The sequence below is a fragment of the Musca autumnalis genome, unplaced genomic scaffold, assembly GCF_047663935.1.
Source record: "Musca autumnalis isolate F117 unplaced genomic scaffold, ASM4766393v1 scaffold_1, whole genome shotgun sequence".
Lineage (NCBI taxonomy): Eukaryota > Metazoa > Arthropoda > Insecta > Diptera > Muscidae > Musca > Musca autumnalis.
The window spans coordinates 31,837,415-31,860,151 of NW_027411644.1; the positions used below are offsets into that span (position 1 = coordinate 31,837,415).

At 36.0% G+C, this 22,737-nt stretch overlaps 1 protein-coding gene and 1 non-coding gene across 2 annotated transcripts; both read left to right on the forward strand.

The window, feature by feature from the left end:
• Positions 1-2,026: 2,026 nt before the first annotated feature.
• LOC141390415 (attacin-A-like) lies at positions 2,027-2,916 on the forward strand. Its single transcript, XM_073963325.1, has 2 exons — positions 2,027-2,285; positions 2,412-2,916. Exons 1-2 carry the CDS (start codon positions 2,107-2,109, stop codon positions 2,809-2,811), a joined length of 579 nt encoding a protein of 192 aa, XP_073819426.1. The 5' UTR covers positions 2,027-2,106; the 3' UTR covers positions 2,812-2,916.
• An 11,674-nt stretch (positions 2,917-14,590) lies between these two features.
• TRNAP-UGG (transfer RNA proline (anticodon UGG)) lies at positions 14,591-14,662 on the forward strand. Its single transcript has one exon. It is a non-coding gene; the product is annotated as a tRNA-Pro (tRNA).
• The last annotated feature ends 8,075 nt before the right edge of the window (positions 14,663-22,737 follow it).

Sequence of the window (22,737 nt, forward strand, 5' to 3'; positions counted from 1 at the left end):
ACATCGTCAACATCGGTCCACGTTTTGGTATAGCCCCCATATAACGGTAACTCCCGATTTTCGGTATTTTGAGCATTTTAGTTACAATTTTTAACCGAACTAGCTGTAATTTGCCCTTTGAGGTTCTCAGTGGCCATTAAACATCCCCACCAAACATCGTCAACATAGGTCCATGTTTTGGTATGGCCCCTATATAACGGTACCACCCAATTTTCGGTATTTTGAGAATTTTAGCTACAGTTTTTAACCGAAATAGCTGTAATTTGACATTTGAAGTTCTCAGTGGTCATAAAACATCTCCAACGAAACATCGTCAACATAGGTCCATGTTATGGTATGGCCCCCATATAACGGTTACTCCCGATTTTCGGTATTTTGAGAATTTTAGCTGCAATTTTTAACGGAACTAGCTGTAATGATCGGTATTTTGAGAATTTTAGCTCCAATTTTGTCTATTCAAAAATAATCGTCAATATAGGTCCATGTTTTGGTATATCCCCCCATATAACTGTACCTCCCGTTTTCGGGAATTTTCAGTGGTCACGAAATTTCTTCACTAAAATTCGACAACATGGGTCCATTTTTGAGGGTCTACATTGTTTTGATGAAACTACCCTCAATTTGACTCTTGATGTTCCCTGCAGCTATAAAACTTTTCCACCAAAAAATGTAAAAATAGGTTGACTCTTTGATATAGCCCCGTATGTAATACCTTTCACGTCGCTGTACACATTTTTTAGATTAGATTAGATAACACTGTGCAACAAAATGGAGGTGAAAGTCTGGGGCACGGAAAATTCCTCTTGGGGAAGAAAGGCCTTGGTGGGTATATTATGAACCCCGAAGGACAGATCCGCCGTGAGTCGAACTTCCGCGTTATGGCGTGATGAAATTTTTGTTAGAGACCCTGTGGGCCATCAGGAATTAGCGCTATATCTTTGTTCACCGTTTCTTAAGTGCTCTACAAAAACAACAAACAAAGATATAATGCTAATTGATGATGGCTTACAGGGTCTCTTGCGAAAACTTCATCACGCCATAACGCTGAAGTTCGACTCACGGCGCATCTGTCCTTCGGGGTTTTTAATATACACACACCAAGGGCTTTCATCTCCAAAAGGAATTATCTCTGCCCCAACATTTGTGTTCACAGTGTAATTCAAGCAATAGTGGGAGGCAGTAGGAGTCTATCCATTGTCGAAAAGTTGTTCCACCTAAAATTGTGAAAGGACTCTAATTATTCCATTTTAATTAAGACTATTTAATGGTGGAGGGTATAAAAAGTTCGGCCCGGCCGAACTTAACGACTTTTTACTTGTTTTTATATAAAGGTCTTCTCATGAAAGGCAACAAGAACAAGATCTTCTCATAATAGACCACAAAGTCTTTTCATAGAAAATCTCAAAGATTTACTATCAAAGAGCCCAATGTCCTGTTACAGTGGATCACAAAATATTCTTATAGAAAATCACAAAGATTTCTTATCGAAGACGCCAAACTTTTATTATACAAGGTCCCAAAGTCTTCTTAAATAGGAAAACAAGGACTCCCCAAAGAAGATCACAAGGTCATGGTTATCTATGGCCACCTTGTGATCTTCTAATAGATGACCATAGATATAGAAAATTAGACAAACATTAATGTCTGTGAATGATGACAACGGGTAAACACCACGGAATCCCCGCCAAGATATATTACACATCATTCACAATTTGCCACATCACAATACAAAGATGTCTCACCAGGTTCGGAAGTCTAATATTGGTCCACATACCAACATATATACATATGTATATATATGTCTGGCAAATTTGGTGATTTTTCTGAGTTTAATATGTATACGTATATATGTATATCTATCATATAATTGAGGCATTCCCCTTTATTATTGTTGATGACGGATGGATACAATTTAATATGACCACACATTTTTTGCTTCAATTAAAAACGGGGATTTACATTTTCTTTTAATACAAAACACCAAGGAACACACTTAGCACAGCAACAATGATATAAAAGTGCCTCTCATTATCCACAATGTCACAGTTTACTGAAGACTTGCAAAAGTAATACACCACACAAGATTTTAAAATTCTAAATAAAAAAATGTCTCTCAATATTGGAGGATCTGCAACTGCCAATCCCAAAGGTGGCCAGAATATTGATGTCAAAGCCATTGGCAAAGTGGGAAATGAAGGCTTGGGTGCAGCAGCTGCTGGTGTATTTGCCCGAGGAAATGATCAACATGGCCCTGTAACCACGGGAGCATTTGGTGAAATTAGTTCGTGAGTATCCACTGAAAAGATTAGATCAATGTTTCATAAGGGAATGGGAAGAAAAATTTGTTTCCATTTCTTTAAATTTTATATTCTTTGTTTTAAATTTAATTTTATTTTTTTCCTCCTTTTCAGCAATGGTCATGGTCTGACCCTGCAACATGCCAATACCCATGGGGTAAGTAAATCCATGGGCGAAAATTTACGCATAAACACCTTTAAAAATGACAACCATTCGGTGGATTTGAATGCCTTTCACAATCGTACCCAACTACAAAATGGTTTGAAATTTGATGCTGTGGGTGCCAATGCTGCCTGGTCACATGCCCAGGGTCATTCAGCCAGTCTGGGGATGACACAAATTCCCAAATTTGATATTAAAACCGTGAATGCCAATGCTTCGGCCAATTTGTGGACCTCACCCAATCAGGCATCATCATTGAATTTGAATACCTTTGCCAGTCAACATATTTCTGGACCATTCAGAGGCCAGCGGGATTTTGGTGGTGGTTTGGGTTTTACACATAGATTTTAAGCGAAAATATTCAAAAGGATTTTATGTATTTTTAACAAAAATATAATAATAGATTTTAAGAGTTCCATTCAATTGTATTTTTAACAATAAAATAAAGAAACACAAAATAAAATAGTTTCTTTTTGTTATATTTATAGATAAGAAGTGTCCATTTCATTTTTATTCTTTGAATACAAAGAAATCCTACACTCTTTTCTCCCACTTCCATTCCAACAATTTACTACAAAACTACAAACTTTCTTTCAAAAACTTCTTCTTCATCTTCTTGTTCTTCTTGCAATAATATGCAAAACAATACCGTCTCATATTTTCCACATTTCCAACTATTTCCGCTCAATTCCAAACAAATCACAAACGTTTTGTCTTTTTGCCTGCTGGCGGCGCTGGTGATGATTCATTTTTAATAATGATTTGTTTTCATTTTCAGGGTTTTGACTGGGAAAAATGTCGCCCCTTCCTCTCAGAAAATTTCTTAAAATTTTTCAATTAATAACAAATCATGCATTAAAATTGCATTAGTCCTGCTCTCCAAGAAACCAAGAAGCTAACATATTCTTCTTGTTTTCTTAGGAAAACTTTTGCCAATTATCTGAAAGGAATCACAAAACAACCAGCACGAAGTTAGACAGCAGCAACAACAACAACAAGTTGTAGAACAATACAACACACAATATGTTGGTATTGTTTAACAAATTTACAAACAATTTCATTAGAGAATATGAGGAGATGGGGAGAGGAGGTTTAATAGAGGAAAATAAGACGGATTTCAGATACTCTACAAGGTCTTCTCATGGAAGACCACAAGGTCTTCTTATGGATGATCACAAGATATTCTTATGAAAGACCGTAACACCTTCTTATAGAAGAACTCAAGGACTTCTTATAGATGAACAAAAAGACTTCTCATAGAAGACCAAAAGGACTTCTCATAAAAGACATCAAGAACTTCTCATAGAAGACCACAAGGTCCTCTTCTTATGGAAGATCACAAGGTCCCCTTCTTATGAAAGACCACAATTACTTCTTATGGAACACCACAAGAACCTCTTCTTATAGAAGATCACAAGGTTTTCTTCTTATGGAAGACCACAAGGTCTTCGTATGGGAGATCACAAGGTCTTCTTCTTAAGAAGACCACATGACCTTCTTATGGAAGACCACATGGCCTTCTTATGGAAGACCACAAGTTCTTCTTCTTATGGAAGACCACAAGGTCTTCTTACGGAAGACCACAAGTTCTTCTTCTAATGGAAGACCACAAAGTCTTCTTATGGAAGACCACAAGGTCTTCTTATGGGAGATTAAAAGGTCTTGTTCTTAAGAAGACCACAGGGTCTTCTTCTTATGGCAGACCATAAGGTCTTCTTAAGGAAGACCACAAGGTCTCCTTCTTATGGAAGACCACAAGGTCTTCTTATGGAAGATCACAAGGTCTTCTTATGAAAGATCGCAAAGTCTTCTTCTAATGGAAGACCACAAAGTCTTCTTATGGAAGACCACAAGGTCTTCTTATGGGAGATCACAACGTCTTCTTAAGAAGACCACAAGGTCTTCTTCTTATGGAAGATTACAAGGTCTTCTTCTTAAGAAGACTACAAGGGGTTCTTCTTATGGAAGATCACAAGTTCTTCTTATGGAAGACCACATTGTTTTCTAATGGAAGACCACAAGGTCTTCTTCTTATTAAAGACCACAAGGTCTTCTTCTTATGGAAGACCATAAGGTCTTCTTAAGGAAGACCGCAAGGTCATCTTCTTATGGAAGACCACAAGGTCTTGTTCTTATGGAAGACCACAAGGTCTTGTTCTTATGGAAGACCACAAGGTCTTCTTCTTAAGGAAGACCATAAGGTCTTCTTCTTATGGAAGACCATAAGGTCTTCTTCTTATGGAAGACCACAAGGTCTTCTTATGGAAGACCACAAGGTCTTCTTCTTAAGGAAGACCACAGGGTCTTCTTCTGGAAGCCCACAAGGTCTTCTTCTGGAAGACCACAAAGTCTTCTTATGGGAGATCACAAGGTCTTCATCTTAAAGAAGACCACAAGGTCTTCTTCTAATGGAAGAACACAAAGTCTTCTTAAGGAAGACCACAAGGTCTTCTTCTTATGGAAGACTACAAGGTCTTCTTACGGAAGACCACAAGGTCTTCTTCTTTTGGAAGACCACAAGGTCTTCACCTTAAGAAGACCACATGGTCTTCCTATGGAAGTCCACAAGGTTCTCTTCTCATGTTTCTCTATGGGAAATCACAAGGTCTTCACCTTAAGAAGACCACAAGGTCTTCTTACGGAAGACCACAAGGTCTTCTTATGGAAGTCCACAAGGTTCTCTTCTTATGGTTCCGTCTTATGAAAGACCATAATGCCTTCATATGGAGCACCACAAGAACCTCTTCTTATGGAAGACCGCAAGGTCTTCTTATGGAAAACCACAAGGTCTTCTTATGGAAGACCACAAGGTCTTCTTCTTATGGAAGACCACAAGATCTTGTTCTGGAAGACCACAAGGTCTTCTTATGGAAAATCAGAAGGTCTTCTTATGGAAGACCACAAGATCTTCTTATGGAAGACCACAAGGTCTTCTTATGGAAGACAAAAAAGTCTTCTTTTGGAAGACCACAAGGTCTTCTTCTGGAAGACAACAGGGTCTTCTTATGAAAGACCACAATGCCTTCTTATGGAAGACCACAAGGTCTTCTTCTTATGGAAGACTACAAGGTCTTCTTATGGGAGAAGACCACAAGGTCTTCTTATGGGAAATCACAAGGTCTTCACCTTAAGAAGACCACAAGGTCTTCTTACGGAAGACCACAAGGTCTTCTTCTTACGGAAAACCACAAGGTCTTCTTCTTATGGAAGACCACACGGTCTTCTTACGGAAAACCACAAGGTCTTCTTCTTATGGAAGACCACAAGGTATTCTTCTTATGGGAGATCACAAGGTCTTCTTCTTATGGAAGACCACAAGGTCTTCTTATGGAAAATCAGAAGGTCTTATTATGGAAGACCACAAGATCTTCTTATGGAAGACCACAAGGTCTTCTTATGGAAGACAAAAAGGTCTTCTTTTGGAAGACCACAAGGTCTTCTTCTGGAAGACCACAATGCCTTCTTATGGAAGACCACAAGGTCTTCTTCTTATGGAAGACTACAAGGTCTTCTTATGGGAGAAGACCACAAGGTCTTCTTATGGGAAATCACAAGGTCTTCACCTTAAGAAGACCACAAGGTCTTCTTACGGAAGACCACAAGGTCTTCTTCTTACGGAAAACCACAAGGTCTTCTTCTTATGGAAGACCACACGGTCTTCTTACGGAAAACCACAAGGTCTTCTTCTTATGGAAGACCACAAGGTATTCTTCTTATGGGAGATCACAAGGTCTTCTTCTTATGGAAGACCACAAGGTCTTCTTATGGAAAATCAGAAGGTCTTCTTATGGAAGACCACAAGATCTTCTTATGGAAGACCACAAGGTCTTCTTATGGAAGACAAAAAGGTCTTCTTTTGGAAGACCACAAGGTCTTCTTCTGGAAGACAACAGGGTCTTCTTATGAAAGACCACAATGCCTTCTTATGGAAGACCACAAGGTCTTCTTCTTATGGAAGACTACAAGGTCTTCTTATGGGAGAAGACCACAAGGTCTTCTTATGGGAAATCACAAGGTCTTCACCATAAGAAGACCACAAGGTCTTCTTACGGAAGACCACAAGGTTCTTTTCTCATGGTTCCGTCTTATGAAAGACCATAATGCCTTCATATGGAACACCACAAGAACCTCTTCTTATGGAAGATCACAAGAACCTCTTCTTATGGAAGACCACAATGTCTTCTTCTTATGGAAGACCACGAGGTCTTCTTCTTATGGAAGACCACAAGGTCTTCTTCTTATGGAAGACCACAAGGTCTTCTTCTTATGGGAGATCACAAGATCTTCTTATGGAAGACCACAAGATCTTCTTATGGAAGACCACAAGGTCTTCTTCTTATGGAAGACCACAAGGTCTTCTTATGGAAGACCACAAGGTCTTCATATGGAAGACCACAAGGTCTTCTTATGGAAGACCACAAGGTCTTCTTCTGGAAGACCACAAGGTCTTTTTCTGGAAGACCACAAGGTCTTCTTATGGAAGACCACAAGGTCTTCTTATGGAAGACCACAAGGTCTTCTTATGGAAGACCACAAGGTCTTCTTATGGAAGACCACAAGGTCTTCTTATGGAAAACCACAAGGTATTCTTATGGAAGACCACAAGGTCTTCTTATGGAAGACCACAAGGTCTTCTTATAGACGACCACAGGGTCTTCTTATAGAAGACCACAAGGTCTTCTTATGGAAGACCACAAGGTCTTCTTATGGAAGACCACAAGGTCTTCTTATAGAAGACCACAAGGTCTTCTTATAGAAGACCACAAGGTCTTCTTATAGAAGACCACAAGGTCTTCTTATGGAAGACCACAAGGTCTTCTTATAGAAGACCACAAGGTCTTCTTATAGAAGACCACAAGGTCTTTTTATAGACGACCACAGGGTCTTCGTATAGGCGACCACAAGGTCTTCTTATAGACGACCACAGGGTCTTCTTATAGACGACCACAAGGTCTTCTTATTGAAGGCCACAAGGTCTTCTTATGGAAGACCACAAGGTCTTCTTATGGAAGACCACAAGGTCTTCTTATAGAAGACCACAAGGCCACAGAGTCTTCTTATAGAAGACCACAAGGTCTTCTTATGGAAGACCACAAGGTCTTCTTATAGACGACCACAAGGTCTTCTTATAGAAGACCACAAGGTCTTCTTATGGAAGACCACAAGGTCTTCTTATAGAAGACCACAAAGTCTTCTTATAGAAGACCACAAGGTCTTCTTATAGAAGACCTCAAGGTCTTCTTATAGACGACCACAGGGTCTTCTCAAAAAGGTCCAAGAGGTTTTTATAGCAACCCAACGTCTTGTCAAATTGAAAATACCTAACACCTTGCCAGATTTTGTATACTTACAAAATCCCCACCATCCCAAGCTCTCACATTAGTCCTCGGAAATTATTCATGTAAACAGAAAAATGTGCGCTAATTTAGAATTTGTGGCCAAAGGCTTATTTAATTTTGCTCCACATCCGTTCACACACTCCATAACAATAGTTTTTCATTTCACTTCAATGCCTACCAGCAGCTTTGCATTGCCAATTCAGCGGGTTATCGTTTGCCTAACCCCAAAAAAATAGCAACAGCAGCAGCATTAGGCAAAACAAACATTTAACCAACAACAACAGTTAAATGGTAGTTTTGTTCACTTTCCTTTAGTGAAATTGTTACTCGGCGGCTTAGGTTTAGTTCTACAAAACAAGCTTCTTGTATGGGGAATGGAGCAACAAAGACTTTACATATTATTCATTAGCAAAAGTAACAAGATTCCGTGACAAAGAAGTATGGGTCTGAAACCCCTTGCTTCCATTGATATTCCCATATTCCACCAGTGATAAAGCTAGGACGTTTCGCGTAAACAACGAAAGTTTTTCGGCTAGAAAACTTTACAACTTATTTACAAATTTAAGAGAGAGAGAGAGAGAGAGAGACGGGAAGAAGTTGCTCTAAATGTTAGAAAATCCTTTCGGTCGTGTGTTCGTTCATTCCTTTTGCTGGTTGTTTATGCCTTGGGTTATAGGCTTTTAACCTGTGCCAACATAATTTCTAAATGTCGCTTCTTTTAGCCCATAACTCCAGCCTATTTGAGGTAAAGGGTTAAAATCGTGTGGATGTTTTTATTTTTTTGTAAACAACGCGAATATGAGTTTTATGACATTGTTTAAAGGGAGTCAGTCGTCGCATGTTCCAAACTCCGCTTGATTAATAAATGAGAATTTCATAGCCATGGAAAAATGTAAACAGAACTTCAACATCATCATTGTCGTCGTCATCGTTGTTATCCTCCACATTGTCTTGTCTCTACTAACAGAATATTTTAAATATTGGCTCAATGTTGTTGTTTCTTTTTGTTTTTGTTCATCTGTTATGAATAATTAAATATTTGCCAAAGTTTGACATTAGATTATGATGCTGTTTTACAGAGAATGGAAAACGGTTTCTATAAATCACATTTCTTGGCGAGAGCGAATTAAAATGGGGAGAGAAGCGGTTGTGACAGAAGACTTAAGGTAAATAGGTGAAAGAATATACGATAGGAGATCAACGATTTTCTCATAGATCAATAGACTACAAACAAGGCCAATGAATTATAGCGAAAGGATTCTAGAACCACAAATACACTAGGCAGACTTGACAGAAATATGGTTTCATATCGACAAATTTGCAAGTTCTTCCTAGAAAAAATTTCTCCAGCAAAAACTTCCAATTTCTCAATGGAGTTAACAAATAACAAATGAGTTAACAGATAACTTTCTGTAAAAATTAGTACAAATTAAAGCTCTGTTTCTTTACGTGCAAGAATCTTTCACCAACGATGAAAACAAAAAAAAAAACGATGAAATAGAAAGATTTGTTAAACTATTTCGATCTCGGAACTATTAAGAATAAAGGAAACAGAAAGTACGATGAACGAAAAAGATTCAAAGATTCGCTCTCGGAACTATTTGGAACTAAGGAAACAGAAAGAAAGCTGTATCGCTCTCGGAACTATGGAACTATATTTAGGAACTAGTTCCTTTTAGGAAAAGGAACTAGAAAGATCGATCCGCTCCGGGAACTAGATTGCCCAACTCTACTGGTTACCTCAAAATGTGTTGTACCAATTGTTGCTGGAAGTCGTCTGTTAACGCAAAAAGTCAGTAAAAGAGAGCGATTCGAGAGAGACATTTTGACAGTTCTTTCACTGAGAGTTTGCGAATTCTTGCTGGACAAATTTCTTCTAGCAAGAACTTGTTACTTCTTCTTTCTGAAAACAATCAGTCACCTTTTTTTTAATTTTTGGTTGATTTATGTTTGAGCATAGACTAATGAATATACAGACGACGGATTATGCTAAGTTTAATCTCATCTGAAATTCATTGGATTTCATTTGACGTTTAATCTATGGATTTGACAGTTGAAATCGAGTGAATTTCGTAAATGTAAACCAAGCATTACTCAATTTTGCCGCGGTCAAGTCACTCAATCTCGAAAACTCAAAAAAGTTCGAAGACGATTTTTGGGGAAAATTACAATATTTGCTTGGATATTTTTATCTGAGGATGTAGTTCCCATCAAAAACTATTCCCATGTAGTCTTTTGCCAGAATAAATATTTATTAACTTGTATTTTTTGGCATTTTGTATTGAGTTTCTTAGTTACTAGACTCAATTCGAACATAGTCGGTGAGAGCATTCCGGCGTCTATTGTTCTGTTCCAGAACCTGCAAGAAGCTACTACTAAGGGCTACAGAAGGTCGGCCATTCAGAGTTCTGTTAACAACATCTGACAGCAAACTAAATAGTCAGGGCTAACTAGTTTGGGCTGAGTGTCCGACTGTATAGACCAGCCAAGATCATCCATATACGTTAACGTGACTGCAACAACAACATATTTTCTCTTTATTCTCATCTGTAGTGGTTTAGCAAAGGAAAGACTTGCTCAGAGAGACCAATGCACAAAATATTTTGAGCACCACCGGTATAGACTGTGGCTACTACTTTTTACTACGATAACATTTTTTCCTTTATGTTATCGGAAAAAATAGTAAAAAATTGTAGATTCTTGCAGTACTGGAACAGACCATATGTCTTCATTAGTGTATGGTTTGAGAAAATTAAAAAACAATTTTATTGCGGAAATAGCAAGTCTAATTGTACTATTTTTTCTAGAACAAATTTGCAAAGTGGAAAAAATCCATTTTTGGGTCATTTTCTTTTTTATTTTTAAAAATAAAACATTTTTGCTTCCTTTGGTTCCTTCATTGGCGGACAAATTGTTCTGTTTTGGCAAGTCAGCTGATTGCTTGCTGGTTTTTGCTGGGAAGGTGTCTGTTTGATGCCAAAGATGGCATTCAATCATGGGGGCAAGTGAGCTGGCATGTCATCGTTTTAGCATCTTCATCAATGAATTTTATATGAGCGTGGACCCCAAAAGATGCTATCCATTTTTGGATCCAAAGAATGTCATTTACACCAATGCTTTGCCATGTCATTTCCACCAATGCTTTGGCATGTCATTTTCACCAACCCTTTGCAATGACATTATCATTACGATGAGAGTTTTGACAACGTTGGTTGTGATTTCGAGTCTCCGACTTCATCAATAATTAATCTTATATATTTAGAAAAATGTGTATAAATAAAAACACAAAATGCATCTCTATTGGATCGATGGAATGGGTTCAAATGCTGATGAAAAGATCGGATCTTTCACGACTTCGTTTGAACCAATGCAAAAGATGTCATGAAATCACGTCATCGCATTGAACCCCTTCCTTCAAATTTTGCTGGGAAAGAGAATAAAAACTCCTTATGGCTATATCACACAATATGCTTTTTCACATGTATTTTGTCACTCTGGGTATACTTATATACAGAGCAGCTGATGTCATACATGTGAAAAAGCATATTATGTGATATACATAGTCATTACTCTCTGAGAAAGTTCTTGCTGGGAAAGTAACCAGACAGATCTATTGTTGCAAACTTTTGAGTAACCAGGCGGACCTAATGTTCGTTCACATCTGATATGTTTGATGAGGTGAATACCACCAGCGTAATATAGGTATTGCATTTATTTTATTTTGTTATTTATTTATTTCACTCGTATCAATGCCCAGCCTTAAGGGATGTATGCTATAATATAAAATATATGGAAATTTATGATAATTAGGGGTTAAATGCTACTAAAATCGAGCTTTAGTTTTTAAGTTGACACTGAAAATTCTCTCCAATGCACGATGGGGCCAATGACAGGTTTTCGAGGCAACAAATCACTGGGGCAAGCTAGACCTTCCAAATTTTGTACAGATGTTTATAATGGGCTTAGAAACTAATATGCCAAATTTGGTTCATATCGGTTCATATATACATATAGCTGCAGTATATATGTTCGCCCGATTTCAAGCAATTGATGGACCAAACACGCAAATTCTGCCCAATTTTTATGCAATTTGGAAAATACCACGGAATTAGGACTACAAATAAGTTTGCCAAGTTATATTGAAATCGGTTCAGATTTTGATATTGCTCCCATATATATTTTCGCCCGATTTTAGGTATTTGGTGCACCAATCCCGCTATGTATGTCCAATCTTGATGAAATTTGAAATGTGTGACGGATTTTGGTCTAGAAACATTTTTGGCAAATCATATTGAAATTGGTTCAGAATTGGATATAGATTCCATATATATGTTCGCCCGATTTCAGGAAAATGATTGACCAAGCATGCAACATCCATCAAATTACAATAAAATTTGGAAAATGTTACGGAATTCGGATTACAAATAAGTTTGTAAAGTTATATTGAAATCGGTTCAGATATAGAAATAGCTCCCCTATATACATATGTTCAAATTTCATGGTTTTGTCTGTGGTTTGTTATAAGTTAATAAATAAAGGTTCCAAATTTAGTAAAAATCGGCTAAGATTCCGCCACAAAAGCCAAAGTTTGCGATATATTTGAAATTATATATTATTATTATATACGTCTATTAAATTTTTCCGAAATCCAATTGGTAACATTAATGGGTTTCCGATTATTAGCCAACAAAAACATACAAATGTCCATATTTGTAAGTATTACGACATCTGAAATCAGATTTTTATGAAAAGGCGCAGATAGGCGCAGCTAATTTTTTCACAAAATGATAGTACACATTAATACCTTTCACCACATATATATAATATCCTAGATCTACCTAGATCTCAAAAGTTATACTCCAGAGAACACATGGATAACAAAGCAAAATACTCCAAAAAAGACATAACATCTTAACTCAAAAATACATTTACCACACATAAGATTTTTATTATTTGTTAACACTATCTTATTTTACATACCCATTGAAGAGCTTTCCATGTTTAAAAAATATAAAAATGTTGAAATGTTCTTTTTGGCGCCTAAAATGCTTTCACTACTTATTTATAATGAATGTCGGAAAATAATGCATAAGAATATATGTCATCATTGCCAGATTAGTATGTCGCTATGTGATGTTACCAGATTGATTTATTTTTTTATTTTTAGTGATTCAGAGTGTTGGCAATCGAAATACGTTATTATTTTTTTCAAATTGTTCACTTCAAAAATTGACTTTTTGCCTCGAAAACCTGCTATTGGCCCCATCGTGCAATGTTGGCTTTCAGTCTACAAGGGATTTATGCAATGATCTTGTCAAAAATATCACTACACTTCATGTGTGGTTATCCTCCGAAGTATGACAGTACCTATATGCATATATCATATTTTTTATTGTGCACTTCACCACATCCATTCAATCTGACTTCGATGAGACCACATAAAATAATGTTCAATCGATCACGTTCTTTTGATAATTCAGCAGATTTTCCAGATTGATAGAACGTTCTGACATTCCATTGTGCAAATCTAAAGGTAAGGTCACATAAGGCAAATATTTGCTCCAGCGACCGGCATTGTGCGCTTACTGAGATCAAGTGAGTGTTAATAATACATTGAATTTATGCTAACTTGCTCTCAGTAAGCGCACACTGCCGGTCGCTGGAGCAAATATTTGCCTAATGTAACTCTACCTTTATCCTTTTAACATAGCCTCTGTTCGTCATCAAATAGTTCCGATCGTTCTTTTTTTGTTTTGTTTCTTTGTCTCGAATTTCTCGAATCCAAATCAATTCAAGTAGACTGACGGTAAATTAGATCAACAACACCTAGTTCGGTGATAGAGCTGTTATCTTGTGTTTGGTTTTGTTTTTATAGTTTTAGGCCTCCGAACCTAGTCAGGTAAGTTGACAATAATGTAAGAGAGTCTTTATTTTATCACATAAAATATGCACGCATCACTACACCTTAGAGCAATAAATAGGACATCTTATAGAAGACCAATAGTCATACTAACAGAACATCACTATGTCGGTCACCTCATACAAACCCAAGAAATCTTCACACAGCAGACCAATAATAGGTCTTTTCACAAAAACCATTTGGTTTTCCGCTAATATCCTCCTTACAAAAGACCAAAAAATATTCCGGTAGAAAGCCAACAGGTCCACACATAGAAGACTGTAGCCCATTTCACACCAGACCACTACGTCTTGGAATACCAAAGGTCTTCCGTAGGGGCATATTCTTCTCTTATAGTAAATTTACATTTACGAAATCCACTCGATTTCAATTGTCAATTACATTGATTAAACGTCAAACGAAATCCAATGGATTTCAGGTGAGTTTTCATTTGACGTATACGCAAAGAACTAGACAGTTGAACACGAGTGGATTTCGTAAATGCAAACCATCCATTATTGCCCTCTAACAAATAATTGGCCTGTTCCCGTACTGTATAAAGTTGTAAAAGTCGTAAACGATTTTCATATAAATTTTGTATACGGGAACGCAAAATGTATAAAAGTGGTAAAAATTGTAAAAACTTTTTAGTTCTGGAACAGAGCTAATTTAATACAAGGTAATTGTACAATAGCATTCCCATAACAGCATGCTATATACCTCAGCATTTCTTAAGATAAAAGATAAAAATACCGTTAAAAACGTCCCATTTAGTAGCTATGCAGTGCAGCTTGTTTTTGGAGAAAGCCAAATGAATAAATGGAAAACACAATGATCATTGTTTTCGTTGCCACTGCAACAAAATCACACTTTTGCCTTCCATCCATCATGAGGCTCAATGGTCTAGGGGTATGATTCTCGCTTTGGGTGCGAGAGGTCCCGGGTTCAAATCCCGGTTGAGCCCATTGTTTTTTTATTATTATTTATTTAAATTGTTTTTTTATTGAGAAATAAATAAAAATAACGATTGCCTTATGGGACTTAATGCTTATTCACTTACATATATTCAACATAGTTTTTAGTATCAATATATTTATTCAGATTAGATACAGCCGCCAAAATATGGAGAAAATGATATTAGATGAAAGGTATCGAAAACAAGCTGGTAAAACAAACAAGTAATAAGGTGCAGTCGGAAATATGCCCTCAAACTGTGTGAATAATAAAGGAAGAAATAGAACCAGTTCTTTGCTTGATTTGCTTGCTTGGATTTCTTTCCAAATGTCAAATAATATGGGGAACGCGAATTGCGAAGAGGCTGTGGCATTCCTTCATAACTTGACATTTGGAAAGCAAGCAACGAACACAAAGTTATTTTATTTTCAAAAAATGGATTGGAGATGCGGGGCATCGATCCCCGTACCTCTCACATGCTAAGCGAGCGCTCTACCATCTGAGCTACATCCCCATGCGCCTTTGACAGTTATCAAAAATTACACAAATCTACAAATTTTAATTTAAATCATGTCCGACTTCTTGAAATATATTAATTAACATCTTAAAGCCATATTTCTCATTTTGCATACTTTTTTATATCCTTAAAATATTTTTATATCCTATCGTCAACCAATAATGAGCGACTTGTCACTAATAATCATAATAAACTGCCTTATCTCGATTTATTATTACAAATTAAATGTCAAAACTCTTTATAATGATTTAATTTTATTAATCAGCATAGCCCTGATGAACGAAAAAGTGTACAGATTTTATAAAAATAGAAAAAAAACAATTTGGAGATGCGGGGCATCGATCCCCGTACCTCTCACATGCTAAGCGAGCGCTCTACCATCTGAGCTACATCCCCACATAACGGGTTATTGCCAAGAAATCAGCTGTTGCTTCACACATAAGGTCTGTACGATAACTTTGCAAGTTAAAAGTACTTGCAAGTTCTTGCAACTCTTTCTCATTTCTCTTTTATTAAGCAGGTTTGTTATCGAACAGCATTTTGTAAATGTTTGTACAAATTTATACTAACTTTTGTGTTATCGAACAGACTTATACTTAGAGAGAAAACTGACATCGATTTTAACTACGCGTAATTAACATGACAGTTTGTGGAATAATCCTATATTTTAGTGCGTTTCTATATAACCTGATTTAATACACCCACTGGGTTTCAAATGCCAATTCCTTTGGGTATACGTCAAAAAAAATCCTCATAAAGAAGGTTAACCCTGCAAAATGCTCTAATGCAAATGGCGTTTTAGAAACAAAAAAAATATATTATCTACATATAGAACCTGTTTCACTATGTCGAAAGAAACTGATTGCGAACGAAGAAAACCTAAACTTTGGTTTTCATGGCAATATTGAATTTTTCTTTGTTATAAAACAACTACAAAATTTTAAAATCATACACGATTTTAGTTATTTTTCTTTCGTTTTCATTTTCGTTCGACATAGTGAAACAGGCCGATAATTAGTGTGTATTAAGCCGGTTATTGCCATCATAATTTGACTTAACTCGAATTATTTGACTTAAAAATATACAAAAATAACTGTCAAATTAATTATAATAGTGTCCCATTAAATTGCAACAAGCGCTCCTTTATTATAAGTTAAATTTCTCAGTAGTTAAAGTAGTTCCTCCTTTTAACTCAAATATCCCAAAACCGAACAGTAGGTTAACATTTTAAAAGACGTTAAAAGATAGAAATGTTGGCGACATTTCCTGATTATTTCAGCCATGTAAAACTTCTCTACAATAGTGGTGTCTTAGACACGCCGTTCGGACTCGGCGATAAACTGTAGGTCCCATATCATTGTAGGTCCCATATCATTGAGTGCATATCTCTGACTGACTCAATTCCCACTCAGAGAATTTAGTTGAGAAGATTTCTCTTTTATTAGTCTATGCCCAGCCCAAACTTGTGAAGTAATAATGTATTTTTTATCTTCTTCCATGCAGCAAAAACGAACAGGTCGTCTGGTTGATAATTATGGAGATGCGGGGCATCGATCCCCGTACCTCTCACATGCTAAGCGAGCGCTCTACCATCTGAGCTACATCCCCACGTTGCTATCCAGGACAAAAGAAATGCCCAATGCACACAGAAAAGGATGTGTAAATGAATGGAACAAAATAATTACTAAGGAACTCTTGCTCCTTGTAGGGTATAAATAGCCTGTGTGTTGTTATGAACAACATCGCTACACATTCTGTTGTTTTAAAATGTGTATTTCTATTTTTAGCGTAGGCAACATTGTTATTTTGGTGACTAGACGAGCATTGTTGCTGACATCGCCATTAATTTTAGTGTAATGTTGCCTACTTCTAGGCTCTTTAATAAAAATGATATATTCTTCAGTGTTGCATTTTGTAAGATGAAGATATTATAGTACGTTTACATATAACGGGGATTTAATAAGCCCACTGGGTTTCAATTCCATTGCGCATACGTCGAACAAATCCTCACAAAGAATGTTAACCCTGCAAAAATCTATAATATAAGCAGGCTATATGGGGTACTCTTTTAAGAAATGATCATGGCACAATTACCCAGGTAGTGGTATCACACCGAACTATTTCCCCAACAACATAAAGAAAGTTTTGACATAACATATTCATATTAGGTGTGTTCGTTTACTCAATAATTTCTACAAATTTGTACAAGTCCAGTAACTTCTTGTAAACGACTAATCTCTTTTGCATTGTACGGTGGAGTAAACGAACAACATCCAGTAACAATTTGTACAAATTTTGAGTAAACGAACACACATATTGATTACCATGGTAGAACAAGAAAAGGTAGCAGCAATACCCAGCTGACTGAACTGGGTTGTAGTGTTAGTGTCAAATTCCATTCGACATTTTATGTATTTATTTCTATGTTCGATGTATATTAGGGATATATATTTTTGAAGAACAAATTTATTCATCAGAAAAAAAAACTATTTCCCATAAAGACAGCTTCATATCATTGACATGTAACCTCCTCCAGGTCCGAACGACATGCCGTACACTAAAACATCGCTTATAGAGGCGGTACAATATTTGTTAATATGTGTGGTATTTTGTTAAACTTGAAAAGAATAAAGCCCTAATAAACATGTGCTTTTTTGTTTTCAAAAGCAAATGATTGAAACATCTTCTCTTTTTTCAATGAATTACCAGCGACCCGAAACATTTTTGCAAGTATTAAACTTTCTGCGAGAAATTATGCATTTAGTGGAATGATATGGAAACATTCAAATTGAAAATCTAACGAGTTTTCATTCATGTTTTCCAAAATATTCAATCAAATGTGAAAAAATATTAGTTTTTTAAATTCCAATAATTTATAGACATTTCCTTGTTTTGTTTACATTTACGTTGACACTAAGGTTTACAAACAAAAACAAATTCCTTTGTGGTTGTTGTTCGAGTTGTATTTGTTGTAGTATTAACTTTACCTTGTATTTGTTCTACCATGATTGATTACAAAACAAAAAAAAACTTATGCCAAGTTTGCACTTACGGATTTCGCAAAATCCTGAAATACACTCTGGTGTTTATACTTATATTTTGTTGATTTCAAACATATCACAATAATCAAGGTAGATGCATATGCGCAGCTGATCGAATATGAATTTTCAAAACAAGCTGTTGTAAATTGAAGTAGTCATAAAAAACGACAATATAGAACTTTACTGCTTTATTTCGAAAATTTTCGTACAATTATCTATATATCGTATTAATTGTGTATAATACTAACAAATGAAAAAAATAAAAAATAATTTTAGATAAAAGTTGTGTTCAGATCCTGCAAACTATTACTACTTTCCCTTACTCTGAAATCTAGCAAGGCTTGCACTTCTCTTTAAACAAAAATAGCGCCGAATAACACCCTCTTCTCCTGTTTTCTGCTATACAAATTTGGCATAGTAGAAACTAGCACCATGTTTATTGGTATCTTAAGAAGATAGCTGATACGTTGATTTTGACATTTGTGCTGGATTTTTTGCAATTTACTTCGTTTTTCCGTTCCCGTATTTTTCAAGAAATTTGTATGGGCAAAGTAATTTACTATTTCTTAACATTGTTTACACATTACTAAAATTGCTTGTTGCAGCAATTGACCATCTACCTTGTTTATTGTGTTACGTGAAATGTGTTGAATCTTTTGGTACTTTTTTAGGCAAAAACAGGGTTGTATATCATGAGTATTGTGATTTCGATGTTGATTTCGCTGAAATCACGAAATGAGATGATTTCATTTTTCTATGCGAAAGCATTAAAATTGAATTCGATCTTAACAAGGCAAATTTATATAAGGTAAATAAATGCATGAATTACAACAACTAACAAATTTACTAAAACAACATCATTGTTATTATAATGGATACATTTTGAAAATTCTCTAAAAAAGAACAAATTTGAATCAAAACGTAAATATAAAGCATACAGGACTGTCGTAGGTCATTGTTATTACACGTTTACGATGAAAAGAAGAAATTTATTTTAGCAAACCAAATTTAAAAAAGTTAAAAATACAGCTGATTGTCACTTCTACCTTATATAAATGTATCTAGGATTTTAAGATTTCAAATGTATTTAAATTACTTTGAACATTTTGCCAATAAAACTCATATTTTCGTAATAAATTGAATTTAAATTTATTCGATTTTGAGTGTAATGTCTTCTTAGTCCCGCTCCACACCAGAAGCTCTGGTCTTTACGTGCAATTCTTAAAACTTTTTACTTGAAAAGCGTTCCTTTACTCCAGACACCATACAATTCATATGGGAGCAGATTACAACTTTTACTACTTTTGCCGGTTTTATCATTTTCAAAAGGGACTCAATCCAGGGACTCAATTCTGTTTTTATGAAAATGTGAAATGAAAACTTTTATAAAGGAAAAAACTGTCAAATGAAAAAAAAAATTTAAAGAAAATATTTTTCATTTAAAATTTTCATAGAACCAGAATCCAGCCCCAGTAGTGCGATTCTCTAATTAATTTTTTGAGTTACCGACAATTGTCGGTAAAATTAAAATGCTTATAATTTCGGTAATTACCGATGTTTTTCTGTAAGTTAGCGACGAATAAAAAACAGTCGTAAAGTTTTATCGATAGCAAGAGTGTTGTCAACTTTTATTTGAACTTTTCATTCATAATTTTGCGTTTTAGTTTTGCCGATTTTTGTCGGTAAATCGAAAAATGAGTTGGAGAATCGCAGCACAGGAGTATGTTCATGAAAGAAATTTTATGTCGAAGGTCACACTAGCGCTGTTTCAACATGGCGACTTCGAGTCTATAGGCGAGGGGTATGAGGTAGTGAAACCGCTGTTTTTCTGTGCTTGCGATATTGCCTCTTCCTATTATTCGTTACAAGAAACTGGCTAGTGTGACCAAGGACTATTGAAATATGCGTTTTGTTTTTTGTTTCTTTAGTACAAGAAACCCACTTTTCGCTATTCCTTTCAACACTTCTTCTTTATCGTTTTTCGTACAAGCAAAAGCGAACAGGACGACTGGTTGATAATTATGGAGATGCGGGGCATCGATCCCCGTACCTCTCACATGCTAAGCGAGCGCTCTACCATCTGAGCTACATCCCCACGTTGATATGATGGAGAAAAGAAATATGCTTGCCTTATGCTGGCAGAAAAGGATATGTATAGATATGGAAAATAAATGCAAAGGAACTCTTGCTCCTTGTAGGGTATAAATAGCCTGTGTATGGTTAAGAACAACAGCATCGTTATGCCATTTCAAACTGCATATTTCTATTTTTAGCGTAGGTAGCATTGTAATTTTGTTACCTACACATGGCATGTTTCTGACGATGACTTTAACGTTAGTAAGTGTTCTTTCATAACAAATACCAAGTTAGAGGCAGTTTACACTATCTATCAATGTCATATGACACGAAATAAAAACATTCCATATCTACCCACGGAGACAATGTGGAGACGTATTTTTATTATATTTTTGTTGGGGTGGATGCACAGAATAAATGGCGTAAAATCTCCAATATTCCACATATTAGCGAATATTTAACGTCATATGACATTTACATATAGTGTAAACTACCCCTTAGATGCATTGGCCCAGCTGATCGAACTGAAATGACAAAATAAGTTAATGTAAATCATGGCTGCTCAAAACGGTGTTTTTTCACACGAAAGAGAAAAAACATAATTTAAGAGAAATTAGGAAAGATCGATTTTTGGACGTCTCTTTCGACGTTTCATCCATTTTTGCACAGTATCCCCAAAAACGATTCGCCTGATAATTAACAATTTAAACAAAACATCTACAAAAATATTCACTTATTTCTGTTTCAACAAAAAACGCAAGAGAATTGATGGTGAAACATTTTACCGTTCAGTAGTTCGATTCTCAAACTCATTTTTTGAGTTACCGACAAAAATCGGTAAAATTAAAACGCAAAATTATGAATGAAAAGTTAAAATAAATGTTGACAACATTGTTGCTATCGGTAGAACTTTACGACTGCTTTTTATTCGTCGCTAACTTACCGAAAAACATCGTTAATCACCGAAATTATAAGCATTTTAATTTTACCGACATTTGTCGGTAACTCAAAAAATGAGTTAAAGAATCGCACTACTGAGCAAGGTTAGTCCCGGTCCACACTAGAGTGATTTCAATGAAAATATTTCATCAAATTATGTGTTCTTAGATCGAGTTCCATACTAAAGTAATCTTATGAAATTGTGGGGAACTCGATCTAAGAAAAATATTTTCATGAATTTATTTCATTGAAATCACTCTAGTGTGGACCGGGACTTGCTGTAAATGAAATTCTCATACAAAAACAAAAGAAATGCTGACAATTTAAGAATTGTTTTCGTTTCTACATCCCAGCAAAAAATTTTAAGTTGTGCATGTCGAGTTATGATTTCACCACATCTTCTTCATCCACATGGAGGTCTGAAAACCCAGCAAAAAAGTTTGGAAGTAGTGCAATGCAGAGTTAAATGTAGGGACTGTAAATGTAGTTACTGTTTAGTCGAAGGTCACACTAGAGTGTTTCTTACTTACTTACTTATTCCGGACCTCTTTTACCTTGCAGTGTAGAGGTTTTTGCAAAGATTTCTCCATTTTACTCTGTCTTGAGCCGCAGCTTTGGCTGTTGTGGGTTCTATATTACGTTTGGTTAATATATTGTTAACTGTGTCCATTCAGGTTTTCCTTCGTCTTCCTCTACTTCTTGTCCCAGTGGGTCTTGCTTCTAAAGCACGTTTTGGTAATCTTGTATCTGGCATTCTTGTCACATGGCCAAACCATCTTAGATTGTTTTTCTCGATTTTGTCGTTAAGGGGCTCGATTTCTAGGTTAGATCTGATTGTATCATTTCTAACCCTATCTCTCCTGGTTTTTCCTGCAACGCGGCGTAGGTACTTCATTTCTGATGTTTGGATTCTGTTCTGGTTTTTGGTTGTGAGTGCCCATGATTCACTTCCATACGTAAGTGTTGGAACGTAAGTTGATTTGAAAACTGCTAGTTTTGTTCCTTTTGTTACTTCTCTCTTACTGATGAAGTTTCGGTTGAGGCTATAGTAGAGATTTGCTGTTGCTGATATTCTACGGTTAAGATCTCTGTCGGCTTTCCCGTCTTCGCTTAGTATTGCACCAAGGTAGCAAAAATGTTTAACTTGTTTTAGGGGTTCAGTTCCGATGTGCAGTTGGTGTTCACATTTATTTCGGCTGATGACCATTGTTTCCGTTTTCTTGATATTAATGCGTAGACCTCGTCTTGTCATTTCGTTTACGAAAATGTTTATATTTTGTTGTAGGTTTTCTTGATTGTTGGCTAATATAGTCACATCGTCTGCATAAGCTAGCATTGATATTTTAACAGGTTGCATTTTCCAATTTCCTATATTCAATGTTCGAAATGACTCCTTACACGTCTTTATAATGTCGTCCATTAGAATTATAAATACATATGGGCTCAATATGTCTCCTTGTCTTACACCTTGGTTCGTCTGAAATTCTTCCGAGGTAGAGTTTCCCGTTCTCA